Here is a 14,646-nt window from a genome sequence, read left to right on the forward strand (position 1 = left end):
CTGTGGTGGGATTTGAATCCATGTCCCCAGAGCATTAGCCTGGGCCTCTGAATTATTAGTCCAGCCACAGTCTCCCATGGGATTTCACTTTTCTGACCAATTTACCAAGTGGGACCTTGTCAAATGCCTTGCTAAGGTCCATGTAGACAACATCCACTGCACTACTCTAATCAATCCTCCTAGTTACTTCATTTAAAAAATTCAATAAGTTATTATGACACGATCTTCCCCTAACAAAACCATGCTGACGTTCCCGGATTGATCCATGCCTTTCTAAATGACAGCTTATCCTGTCTCTCAGAATTGATTTCAATAATTTGCCCACCACCGAAGTCAGACTGATTGGCCTGTAATTTTCCAGTCTATCCCTCACACCCTTTTTAAATAATGATACAACGTTTATAGACCTCCAATCCTCTGGTACCTCCCCTGTATCTAGTGAGGATTAAAAAATGATCCTCAAAGCATCCTACCTGGCATTTCCTCCCTGGCTTCCTTTAACAGCCTGGGATACTATCCATCCAGTCCTGATGATTTATCCAATTTAAGGATGTCAGTCCCTCCAATACTTCCTCTCTCATAATGCTTATTGTATCTAATATATCACACTTCTCCTCTTTAACTAGAACGTCTGCATCATCGCCCCCCCGCCCTTAGTGAAGACAGAGACAAAGTGCTCATTGAGACCCCTGCCCACATCTTCTGCATCAACACTTAAGTTACCATGAACGTCTCTGAAAGGCCCTATCCTTTCCTTAGTTATTCTCTTGCTCTTAATGTACTGGTCAACATCTTTGGGTTTACTTTGATTCTACCGGCCAATATTTTTCCGTATCCTCTCTGCTTTCCTAATTTCCTTTTTTGATTTCACCCCTGTACTTTCTATACTCTTCTTGGCTGTCTACAGTATTAAGCTTTTTGTGACTATTATAAGCTTTCTTTTTCTGTTTTATCTTTGCTTTATTCTGCTTTATCTCCTCTGAGATAAACGGTGCTCAGATTTTGAAATTCAGGCAGGCATTCATAATGGGCTCACCTGTCAAAACAAACCCTTGCAGCTGCAGAAAATGTAGCCTATCGGAACTGGGAAACAGATGACTAGTTTCCTTTCTAAGCTACAGCAAGTGGCATGTCAATCAAAGCAGCCCAGGTCTAAATGAAAGCAGCAGACCATTTTCTTTTTTCAAATTTAAAGTACTGTGGGCATTTAAATAATTTCAGATCATGACACTAAAGTTCCCAAGCACAGTTTTCTTCTATTTTGAATGCATAATAGTACTTTTTTCCATGGGAAAAGTACTCTGATAAATCTCAACATTTACAGAATACAGATCAGTGGTAATGGTCAACTTACCTTTGCAGGACTGAACCCTACAATCAATCGCTATAGTAAAAATATATGCAATTTATAATATAATATCTAATAATGACATTTGAAGTTGTCAAAACACTTAACACTTACCTGTCAAAATATTCCTGACTTCTCAGCAGCTTCCTCCAAGGTTTTCAAGCTATCAAATAAGGCAAGCTTTCAGAAGCCTTCCAAAATCTGCCCAACCCAACAAAATTACGGTAGAACAGGAAAAACTAATTTCCCTTAGGGCTGTCAATGGTGACCCTGACATCAGAGGATGCGGATGCGGGGTCATGACCTGATTCTAATCTGAACGTCTTCCTGACTATGGGGAGATTCCATTTTTATAGAGGAAATTTAAATGTGCCACGAAAAAAATAGAAGTTTTGGTGATTACTGACCCCATTCCCAACTCCAGTGGGACACAAAAATTCAGCCCTATGCCTCTATTTATGAAGCCATTGAACCCAGAGATTTTTTTTTTAAAAACACCCTCTCAACTTGTCCTGCCACCTTCAAAAACTTGTATGCATACACTTAATCTCCCTGTTCTTGCACCCCTTTTAAAATTCTACCATTTATTTTATACTATCTCTCCTGATTCACACTACCAAAATGAATCACTTCACATTTCATCTGCCTTTTTTGTCAATTTGTCTACGTCCTCATAAAGTCTGTTACAATCTTCCTCACTTATTAATATATTTTGAAGTTTTGTGTCATCTGCAAACTTTAAAATTATGCCCTGTACACCAAGTCCAGGCCCCTAATATATATCAGAAAAGCAGTGGTCCCAACACTGACCTCTGGGAACACTACTGTAACACTCCCCTCCAGTGTGAAAAATAAATGCTTAGAGCACTACTGTCTGCTTTCTGTCCCTTAACCAATCATATATCCAGATACTGTCCCTTCAATTCTACAGGCTTCAATTTTGATAACAAGTCTATTAACTGATATCTTGTCAAACGCCCTTTGAAAGTCCAAATACATAACATTGACCGCACTACACTCATCAACCCTCTGGTGTTTTGTTAAAGTAACAGAATCAAGTTAGTCAAACGTGATTTGCCTTTAACAACTCCATGCTGGCTTTCATTATTAATGCATATTTTTCCAAGTACCAATTAACTTTGTCCTGCTTTATTTTCTCTAAAGCCTCTGTACTCCCTTGGGTAGACTGGACTGGGGTTACCATATTTATCCTCTCCCTTGAATATTTGCATCCTCCAGTCTACTGGCGTAATTTCCATATCTAAGAAGGAATGGAAGATTGTGACCAGAGCTTCCATTATTTCCATCCTTACTTCCCTCAGAAACCATGAATGCATTCCATCTGGATCTAGTGACATTACTACTTTGTGTGCTGCCAACCTTTCAAGTACCCCTTTATCTATTTTTATCCAATCCAATATCTCTACAATCTCCTATACAGTGACATTGGCAGAATCCTCTTCTTTAGTGAAGACTGTTGCAAAGTAATCACTTTATACCTCAGCCACATCCCTCCGACTCCACAAGGTACTCTTTTTGCTCCTAATTTTGTTTTATGGCTATGGGTTCCTTTTTTTGTTATCCACTGGTCCATTGTCATTCACTCTTACCCCACTCCCACCCCCTTACTTCCTTTTACAATTCTCCTCTATACTATCTGTATTCAGCTTGGTTCTGAACTGAATTATGAACCTTTATTATAAACCACCTTTTGCTGTTTCATTTTAATCTCTATATTTTAAATCAACCAAGGAGCTTGAGCTTTGGATGCCTTTCCTTTCCCCATTGTGGGAACGTGTCCAGTACATACACAAACTATCACATCTTTGAAGGTCTTCTATTGTTTACTCTGTTTTACCTAACAACCTTTCTATAAAAATGTATTCCTGGGATGTAGGAATCCATGGGAAGGCCAGGATTTATTGCCCATCCTTAATTGCCCTGAGAAGGTGGTGGGAGCCAGCTTCTTGAATGCAACTTGAGTGGCTTGCTGGGCCATTTCAGAGGACAGTTAAGAGTCAATAATATTGAGTGGATCTGGAGTCACATGTAGGCCAGATTTCCTTCTTTAAAAGACATTAATGAACCAGGTGGGTTTTTACAACAATTTGTTAGTTTCACGGTCATCATTATACACACTGGCTTTTTATTCAGATTTAATTAATTGAATTTAAATTCCTTAGCTGCTGTGGTGGGATCTGAATTCACATCTTTGGATCATTAGTCCAAGCCTCTGGATTATTAGTCCACTAAAATAACCACTATGCTACGGTATCTACAATTTCTGATTCCAATCCACCTGGGCCATATCCCTTTTCAACTAACTGAAATTAACTCTCCTCCAGTTGAATCCTTGCACGTGATTTTTCATAACAATTATAATTCTAAGGACACTGTAGCTATTGTTTCCCGAATGCTCCCTCACTTACCTCAAAAGTATTTTAAACTGTCAAAAATGTAAAAACAAAATGAGCAAAAATTAAAAGCCACAAATGTTCAATGTACATATGCAATCTTGTTACCCAGCTTACTAGAATATAAAATAATGAAATTATACCTCCTAATGAGCTTCAGATTCAACCATGCCATCATAATGAATACCTCCTCCTCACCGAATATAGCCTCACTTTACTTTTTCATATTCATTTTTATGGACATCCATTATGTCAAGTCTCTGCTTCACCCAGTCTGTTCTGGTGATGTACATTAGAATATAGTAGCATTATGGCTACATTACTGTACTAGTAAACTAGAGGCCTGTGGCTGCTTCTTTAATTGAGAGATTTTGATAACACTATATGAGAGGCCAACTACAAGCAGTTAGGCTGCCATTTGAAGTGACTGCAGATGTCCTCCACAAAAAAGTAGTAATATAATTCCAAGTTAGGTCCCCATTTGACATGGAGTACAAGGCCAAGAGATGAATAACCCTAGTCTAGCTGCAGGACATGAGAAGCAATCCATTGGGGAATTTCAAAAAGTAGGTTTTTGATCTTTACAAAGTTAAGATAAAGTATAATCTTTTGCCTGCCCTCCTAACACTAAAAATTAGCCACAAGGGAGACAGAGATCTGTGTGTGCATACAGGCTATCCAGGATGACAGCAGTGAGAGGCATGGGATGTTTTTATTTTGTTTTATCCAGTAATGGATGAACAGAAATTTATTTCAATTAAATACTGAGAAGGCTGAAGCCATTGCTTTTGGACGCTGCTGCAAATGCTGTTCCCTAGCTATTGATTCCATCCCTCTCCTTGCACTGAGATTAAGCCAGTCTGGTTGCAACGTTGGTGTCATATTTGATCCCAAGATGAGTTTCTGACCTCATACTCATGCTATTGACAAGACTGCCTATTTCCACCTCTGCAGCATCGCACAGCTTTGCCTAGTCTCAGCTCACTTGCTGCTGAATTCATTCATGCCTTCGTTACCTCTGGACTTGGCTATTCCAATGCACGCATGGTTGGCCTCCCACATTCTATCCTCTGTAAACTTGAGGTCATCCAAAACTCTGCTGATTATGTCTTAACTCACATCAAGTTCCATTCCCTGCGCTTGCTGACCAACAATGGCTCCCAGTCAAGCAACAGCTGATTCTAACTATTCTTCCATTGGTGGCAGTGCCTTCAGTTGCCTGGCCCTAAGTTCTGGAAATCCCTCCCTACAGCTCTCCCCCTCTCTACCTCGCTTTCATCCTTTAAGACACTCATTAAAAACTGACCTTTCTGACAATCTTTTGGTCATCTGACCTCTTGTCTTCTTACATAATAGTTCATAGTATAATGTTCCTATGAGGTGCCTTGGGACATTTCATTGTTAAAGGTGCTTTATAAATATATATGTAGCTGTTTTAAAACTGTTTCATTGACATTAGAAATTCATGTTTCTAAGACATTATTAGCAAATAAAATTTTAGCGAAGATAGTGGGTCCTAACTTTTAATGGAGTGGTAAGTGAGCCAGATTGCCCTCTGCTCACAAGTTATTACCTGATCCTATCTCGCCCAACCTTCCGACTCAGGCTGGTTGAGATCTGGGTGATGCAGCACGTCCCCAGGGCTTTGAATCAAGGACTGTAGAGTCAAGGATAAGTAAGCCATGCCCTCTTTTTAACAAAACTGGCTGTGTGTGGGGGAAGGTGGTGGGGGTGGCGGGGGCGGGGGGGGGGGGTGTTGAGAGTCGGGTAAGGCCTGACGTGACTGGGAGGGTGGGACGGGGGGGGCTAGTCGTGGGTTGGGGGAAGTCCTGTTAGGAAAGTTCATTGGTGGGGTGGAGGGGGAAGTCACACGGAAGAGGGGAATCCCATGGAGGGGGTGGGGCAGTCCCCTGGGAGATCAGGGATGTGAGGGGGGTCCCATGGGGTGGTGGTGGTGGTGGTGGGGGGGTGGGGGGGGAGCGGTGCTGGATTGCGCATATTTACTCAGAACATAGAAGTGGTTTTAATTCTTCTACCTTTTTCTGTGTAACTATTGCTGTAACATGGTTGAAACCATCCAAAGTTTGCGATTTAAATCACATTCTCATATGGTTGCCCATGCAGGGAAATTGCCCACGGAACAGGCGCATCAGGAAAATTCACTAGACGACAGTGGATTGTCAATTAGACCCATTATTGAGCCAATTGACAACAACCATCCCTGCACCCACTGGAATTCATTAATGGCTGAGGATTAAATGTGAGAGGCACGGCTTTCCTGTCCCCTCAGAACACCGCCCAGCAAACCCCGTCAGGCTTGCCTGTGGCCTTCTTGGTTGACCAGGGCTCATGGGTGGGGGGGGCGCGTTGGTGGGGCATCATTCAAAGCCACATAGTGCTTGACCAAGTGAACTAGCATCAGGTATGGGCTGGGCATTGAAAGCCACCCTCTTTGTCCTTGCCTACAACCCTCCAGCCCACTCCACTCCCCATGACCCCCATCCTGTGCTCTCTCACCTGTGCCCTGGGTCACAATTGCCACCATTCCCAGTGCTGCCTGTATTTAGAGAGCGGCTGGTCTATGATTGGCCAGCAGCTCTCGGCAGCCTAGATTTTCTACCCTGGGGTCCTGAGTTTTGGAGAAAGCCTGACACTGGCCAGTGACAGACACTCAATGGGGTCAGGCCTCCCCCCTTAGAGACGACAGGTGTTTCCCGCCAGTTCTTCAAATGGTGGGATACACCCGCATCAGTTACAATAAATTCCGCCCACTGACGATCATAAATGCCTCTCACATTTTTGGTCATTCTCTCTCCCTCTCATTCTCTCTTTCCTGCTTCTGTTTATTCCCACTTTTATCCTCACTGATTCTCTTTCATTACCCCTCTTCCTCTTATCTCCTTTCTCCTATCGCTTAGTTACTAGCTGTGATTCTTTGTTGCAAACCTGACACTTTAACTAACATGATCACATTTACTGCTACAGAAGCCAGTAACATGTTCCAAGTTTGTACATGTGGTAACAGTGTGACTTGGTTTATTAAGAACAGTTAAGAAGCAGGCTAAAATATGGAATGATAGCTAAAATTAATTGATTTATATTGGGCTGAATTTTACGAGGTGCGTACTGCTGCCCTGTAAAATTCAGCCTAATATAAACTAATTATTTTTTAAAAAGGCTGCTTCACAGTGATAACAAGCTGCGGGTGGATAAAAACAAATTGAGGGTTGGACTTCCATCCCTCAGTAGAAGAAAATCCTGCCCCTCAAGAACTAAGGGCCAATCTGAAGAGAATGGTGGGCCATTAACTGGCCACTTAAGGGTCTCAACAGGCCTACAAACGAGCACGATAGTGGGCACCTTACCCACTATTATGGGAACCAGATCAGGGTGGGTGGGAAAGTGGTGGGCTTGCCACCTGTCATATTTTACATGCCCCCACCAAAAACACACCTGGTAGGGTTCTGTAAAATCCAGCCTGCTGTGTCAAATATAAATGTATATTGGTGCGTTGAGTCAGAATGGGAAGGAAACAGCCAGTTTTGTCTTGGCTGCAATTTCTTATACTGAGATTCAGTGCGTAAAGAAAGCATCCAATGAAAAGAAAAATAAAGAATTGCATTTATACAGTGTTCTACACGACTAGCTGATGTCTTAAAGCATTTTACAACCAATGATGTGTTTTTTGAAGTGTAGTCACTGTTGTAATGTGGGAATTGTGGCAGCCAGTTATGTGCACAGCAAACTCCCACAAACAGCAATGTGATAACGGCCAGATAATCTGTTTTATGTGATATTGATTGAGAGATTAATATTGGTCAGTGTCATGAAGAGATTAATGTCTATAATGTTATTGGAAATTTTTTTTTAAGTAGAGTTTTGTGATGAGTGTGTCTTAATTGGATTAAAGCCAGCTAGTCTGGGTGTTTTGATGTATAGAAAGAAGTAGGTTTTAAAAGGTAATTAGGTAAATGTGGGGAAGTTTAGAAACATAAGTGCCAAGAGGGTAATTTTCATTTTTAAATTAAGCATTCAAAAGAATGAGTAAAATCTTGCACCTAGCTGGGAGACGCCAAGCAGTGTGTTTATATTAGTAATGAAAGTAGTGGGATGAAAAAGTTATTGTCAGAAGACCTTAAAAACCTAATAATACAATGGGAAATTTACATTCAAAGGAAAAGCTAGGTATAAACAGAAAAGGGTTTGTGTGTGTAAGGTATTTAAGATCTAACCAGCCTGCACGCCTGCGACTGTGTTTACAAGGAACCCTATTTTGAATTTGTATGGTCAAATGTGATTTGCCTGGGGTCTTTTCAAATCTATGAGTTTTATTGTTGCCTTAACAGGGTGTAATTGAGAGTCAGATTAATTAGGGTATTTCTTGTAATTACTTTAGTAGTAATTTTGTAGACATATGTATGTGCTTACAATTTTTCTTGTATTAATAAATGTTTTAGTTTTATAAAAAAAAACCTCTTGAAACTTGGCAGTCTTATTACTACTGAATTCAAAGCCTGCATCTTGAAACATACAAATTGCAAAAATGGATTATGACAGTTGCCGCAAGTTTCCCTCTGCGTTTTGAGCAGATCAGCCTTTACTACCGGCTGTGTCATAATAGTCAGGCCACAAGGGTAACTCCCTTCCTCCGAGTTTGAAATACAGCAATGAGATCTTTTACATCTACTCAGGCAAGCATGTAGGGCCTAGGTTTAACATCTCATCTGAAAGATGACACCTCCAACTGTGCAGCGATTCCTCAATGCTGCACTGGCATATCAGCTTTGCTTATGGCACTCAAGCCTTAGAATGGGATTGAACCCAGAACCTTATGACTCAGAGGCAAGAGTGCTACCAACTGAGGAACAGCTGGAAGAATGAGCACACTTAAACCATAAACAACTCTTTTGTGATTGGTGAGATGCCAATAGCCACCCATGCCTCATGAAAACAACAATTCTCCCCTTGGGTACAACATGATATGCAATGAATTTCTTGCAATTAACTCCTTTCAAAAAAGGACTCAAAATGAAAAGCTTGATGTTGGATTGAAGAATATAGGGTATAGAAGAAATTAGTGATAGCAGTGACAATTAATTCAATAAATATTTCAGCATTAAAACTTCAAACACTTTTGAAAGCGCAATGAGACAGTAATTCCACCCATTTCATGATCCCACTTCATGCCTGGTAACAGTCACTTAAATGATATGTGTAGGCATCAATGCCTGGAGTGACCCAACAGGGAGTTGCCTGCCAAAGGCCCAGAGGCATCCTGAAGTTATACCAGGGTGTAATTGTCCAAAGAGATCGCCTTCCTTTTTCTGAATGTGGCAGAAACCCAGCAGAAATTGATAGATGCAGCGCATGACTGATTCTTGAATTCTGAGATTGCTTATCCAATATCCAGTACAGGATGAGCAGAAATTTCCTCCAATTAGATATTAGGAATACCGAATCCATTGCTTTCAATCCCCGCTTCAAACTCCATGCCCTAGCTACTGAGTCCACCCCTCTCCCTGGCAACAGTCTGAAATTAAACCAGTCTGTTGGTAGCCTTGGTGTTACCTTTGACCCCAGGCTTACAACTTCATATTGTTAGGCAGGGAGAGATTATAGGGAAGGCTCCCCTTTTTTTAAAAACCTCCTGATTGATTAAAGACAGCATGTTTTTTGAAGAAGTGTTTTAACCAGTGTTTTAAGTGTTTTCCAGGCATGAAGTGCTATTATTGTCAGGAACAGATAAATGACGGGTTTTCACCAAAGTTATAAAAGAAAGATAAATGTTTATTATTCAATATATGCATATATAGGCAACTACATCCACTCTCACACTCATACAGATACATGCACACACTCAAGAAGAGATTGTAGTTACAGAAGTAGCATGTGTTTAGGTCTTAGGATTTCAACAGGCTCTGTTACACTTGCTTTTCCCCCACAGGGTGAAGGCTTAAAACAATGAAGGCCTCCAATAATTTTTGGCCCACTGAAGAAGTGTCCGGAGGTTTAGGAAGACAGATTCACTGTTGTTTATTATCTGCAGTGGCAGATTTCTCTTGTTTTACTCCAACCAAGATGCTATAGCAAAGTCCTAGCAAAGCCCTAGTGCAGTTCCTCAGGTTGAGAGGTCAAGGCCCAACCTGAGTCTCTGCCTTTTTTAGGCAAGGTCTTTTTCCTTCATTGGTCTAGATGTTTCTGAACTGTCTGATCCAAAAATATGCCTTATCAAATCTCCTAATCGGAAACTTCGTTTCAGGCATGTGATCAGAGCATTCCTTTCCATTGTCCTCACAAATAGTTTCTGATAGCCAGGCCAGTGTCAGACAATGGAGTTCGAGTATCATCCATCCACACACCATCTTGATAAGAGTTTTTCACATCCATTTTCTGGATTTCAACTTTGGAGTCAAAGAATCTACAAACAGTATTGTGAAACCAGCTTTTTTTAATTAGTTGGAAGAGTGCCACCATTAACCACAGGAAGGATCAGTTGCATTTTAATGACTTCTCAAAGATATGTGCAGACAGCTTGTTTGCCTTTGTCAAGAATTGTTCAGTAATGAAGGTTAACTCAGGGTCCCTGCAGTTCCATATATATTGGCAGCAAAGAGGTCACCTGACCTTTCAACTCCATTTTGTTTTACAGAAAAGTATCAACTTCAGGTTTATACTTCATAAGTTCATATTTAGCTCATTAGGTTTGCATGGCATGAGTGTGAGTGTGGCAATATTCATGCCATCACTAAAACAGCTTATTTCTATCTCCGTAACATTGCTCAATTTCTCCTGTCTCAGGTCTTCAACTAATGAAGCCCTCATTCATGCCTTTGTTGTCTCTAGACTTGACTATTCCAATTCATTCCCAACTGGTCTCCCACATTCTAAATTCTTTAAACTTCCGGTCATCCAAAACTCTACTGCCCTTGTCTTAACGTGTGCCATGTCCCATTCACCTATCACCCCATGCTCATGGACCTACACTGGCTCCTGATCAAGCATTGTCTTTAAGATGCTCCTTAAAACCTATCTCTTTGAACAAGCTTTTGGTCATCCGCCTTAATATCTCCTTTTGTGGCTTGTTCCTATGAAACACCTTGTGACATTTTCTTATGTCAAAGGTTCTATATAAATACAAGTTGGTGCTGTTGTTGTTGAACCAGTGTTTCAAAGAAGCCATGAGAAGCAATGCTCATTTTGAGCTAGTATTCAGGAAAATCCTAAATAACAAATGGAAATCATAGGACACCTGTTGAAAAGTGACCATCTGACAGAAATATAGGAACATAGGAAATAGGAGCAGGAGTAGGCTATTCAGCCCAATAAGCCCACTCTGCCACTTAACTAGATCATGGCTGATCTTCTATCTCAACACCACTTTCCCGCACAATCCACATATTCCTCGGATTTTAAAAATCCATCGATCTGTGTCTTGAACATACTCAATGACTGAGCCTCCACAGCCCTAACATTAAGGATTAACACAATATCGGAGTCAGAAACACTTAAAAACCTTATCAATATCTAGGTAAATGTAGCAAGATCCAAGGATTGAACAAAAAGCTCTTGCTGCTGTGCTAAAGCTTTTCACATGTTAGGACATGATGGGTTCGTCTTCCGTAGGATGAAAATAAACTCTTGTAGATCTAGACCGAAAATCACGTGACAAGTTTATTGAACATTAAAACAGATTAATGAACTGCTGAATACAAACTTCACTATTCTCTTCAAAATCAAAACAAAGATATATCCCATGTATAACACCCCCACTCCACCCCCCATAACTTTGACCCATGATGAATGATCATTTACTTGTTAAGTACCACAGAAACTTCTGACTTTCTGGCTTCAGAATGATTGCTACTTCAGAATGATTGCCCAAAATAGAGCTTCAGATACCTTTGAAAATATCCCAGACAAATTGTATTTCTCATTACTACACTTAGCCAGTCAAGCACTCAGGGAATTCAAAATAGCTACATGAATACAGCTGTTGGGTGAACAGCCTCACATGATGCCTGTAATTGAATAAAATGGTTTGACTTATTGATGTGTTCCAAACACCTTGAAACACCTTTATGATAATTTACCATCCAAGGATAATTGCAAATCAAAGCCTTCCTAAATCACACATCCTTTTTAAAAATCTTGTTAGCCAATGTGTACAGCAGCTAATGGTGTTAACGTTTCAGGTCTGTGACCATTTATCAGAACTGTGAAACATTGGGCAGGATCTTCCAGTCGGCGAGCAGGGGCAGGGCCCACTCGCCGACACATAAAATGACGCAGGATGATGTCGGCCGGAAGTCCCGACATCACCCTGCGTCATTTCCATTTCAGGTCGACAGGAGCGCAGCCGAGTCAGCTGTGCACCCCCTGACCTGTCAACAGCCAATTGAGGCCATTTAAAAAGTGCTTAACATAATTAGTGGATCTGCCCGTCCAACCTTAGGGTTGGCAGGCAGGTCGGGGGCCCTGGCAGGCTTAAGAAAAAGCATGAAATCTCATCCAAGGGCGGGATAAGGTTTCATGAGGGTTTTTAAATATTTAATAAAGGTTTCACCAAAAGTGATGGACATGTCCCAACTCATGTGACAGTGTCACATGAGGGAACATGTCAGGGAAATTTTGTTTTCGTCTCTTTAACATTTTTAAATTTGGAGCCGATCATTGCACTCTTTCGCACGCGTGCGCAAAAGAGCACACTCCCAGCTGAGGGAATTCCCTCTCCCCCCGCCCACACAGGGAGTGCATAGCGTTTCCTGGTGGATGTCACACTGGGTGGGCCTTAATTGGCCCGCCTATGTAAAATGGCAGCGCGCCCCTGATTGGGGGTGTTGATCGGAGGCGCGCCTGCTCGCACCCACTCCTGCACTTCTCCCCCGATGGGGGAAAAATTTGTCCCATTGAGTCTCTCCACAGATGCTGCCAGACCTGTTGAGCATTTCCAGCATTTTCTGTTCTATTTCGGAGTTCCAGCATCTACAGTATTTTGCTTTTGTACATCAGCTCATCTGTTTATTTTTACTCTCTCCAATCTCTGGCAAGAGGTAGCAGTATTCAACTTTAACCCCTTGTATTTTCTTGCCAGCCACAGTATGCAAGGGGAAAAAACTTATGCTCTATTTTAATCAGAACACGCTTGTTAAAGCAAGATCAATTCAGCATCAGGCATGACAATAGTGCTGTACTTTTATAAACCATAGACATACTCTTGGGCATTCCCATGCATAATTCTTAATATGCAGTGACAGGTGATAGAATTTCTCTGGGGTTTCTCCCATCTCCTGCTGCACCCTCAGTAGAACTGCTGCAGAAATTGCAGAAATGCCCATTTACATCTTTTCTCCAAGGTTTCTACCAAAGTTACACCAGGCATTGCTCAGTGGAATTTTTGTAGACTTCAAAGGCCTTTTTTACAATATATAACATTTGTAATTCTATCAACTTCTAGTTAAAAATTGAAAATTTTGAATTTGAGCTAAATGTTCCAAGGCACCACTTAGCAGATAAAGCTATATGGGCAAAGCCTTCAAAATTAATATTTAGGTTTTTATTTATATTTACTCACTATGTATGGTGTCAAAACATGACAACAATTTATTAACAAAGAAGTGTATGATTAAATTTACAGGCTCCAAAAATGCTTCAAATCAGCAGAATTTGTTATAAATTTATATTTATCCCAGTCATACAGCACTCCTGGAACTCATGTCATTTTAGGAAACCAAATACTGATTTAATTCAAAACATTCTCGATACTGCTGCTAAGTTTTCACCACAGGCATGCAAATTGTAAACAAGATATTCTAGTTCTTAATTTCTGAAAAACAATATTTGTGATCTGAATCTTTAGCCTTTTAAGTGTATGAATCTGCTTTGATGGCTTGCTTTGATAAAAACATAAGATTGATTGGACTTACTGTTGTGAGAGTAAAGGGATGGCTCTCAAATGCTGACACACTCGGACAGTGCAGAACAATGTACTAAAGGAGATGTGGGGAGAGAGAGAAAATAATTAGTGAATCCAAAAATAATAGTAGTCTATTCATTAAGAACATACGAACAATATTAGGGCATTCAGTCCTTCAAAATTGTACTTCTGCTCCTATTTTGTATGTTTGTATCACTGATGTACATAATAATTCCATCCATCCACATTGATTCTACAACCCTTAATATCCTTGCCTACCAAAAATCTGTAAAGCTCAGTTTGACATTTTGTTTTCAAATAATTAGGCTCAATTTTGATTTTAATGTTGTGCTTTGCAGCTAATTCATCTGACCTATGTTGTATTTACCACTATTATTGTGCATTTTCATCACTTCAGGGCCTGAATTTTTCAGGCAGTGGGTGGGCTCGGCAAGAGTGGGCAAGGGCGGTTGTGGAGCTGATTGCCGCCTGCGATCGGCTCCGCGCTGCTATTTTACGCTGGGCAGGCCAATTAAGGCCTGCGCAGCGTAATACACAAGCCTTAACAGTCAGTGCTACATGTGCGGGCAGGGGGAGGAGGGAGAGTCGGGGACAGCGCTCTTTTGCACATGCTCACGAAAGAGCGCTTCAATCTCCCTGAAGCAGCTCCCTGCCTCAGGGAAATTGAAAGGATACTGAAATAATGAAATAAATGGTTCAAAAATCTATTTAATATGTCTCCGCATGTGACTGTGTCACATGAGATGGGACATGTTTTCATATTTATGAAAATTTTTAAATTAATTTAATAAAAGCTTTCGGAAACCTCATCCCGCTCATGGATGAAGTTTCTAAAAAATGCGAAGGCCGCTTGGCCTTTTTGCCTGCCCACCAACCTTAAGGATGATCGGGCAGTGTTAATGATTACTTCAATTACTTTCTTAATGGCCTCAATAAGCCGTTTACATAAT

General features: G+C 40.9%; 1 protein-coding gene across 3 annotated transcripts in view; it reads right to left on the minus strand.

Annotated features, from left to right (window-relative positions):
• Positions 1-14,646, minus strand: part of LOC121284481 (NADPH oxidase 4) — a 213,785-nt gene that overhangs the window by 116,475 nt on the left and 82,664 nt on the right. For all 3 annotated transcript variants that reach the window (XM_041199998.1, XM_041199999.1, XM_041200000.1), the window contains one exon: positions 13,686-13,748. In XM_041199998.1, the coding sequence (XP_041055932.1) occupies positions 13,686-13,748 (63 nt within the window). The remainder of the gene's footprint in view (positions 1-13,685; positions 13,749-14,646) is intronic.

This window comes from Carcharodon carcharias, chromosome 11 (genome assembly GCF_017639515.1).
Source record: "Carcharodon carcharias isolate sCarCar2 chromosome 11, sCarCar2.pri, whole genome shotgun sequence".
Lineage (NCBI taxonomy): Eukaryota > Metazoa > Chordata > Chondrichthyes > Lamniformes > Lamnidae > Carcharodon > Carcharodon carcharias.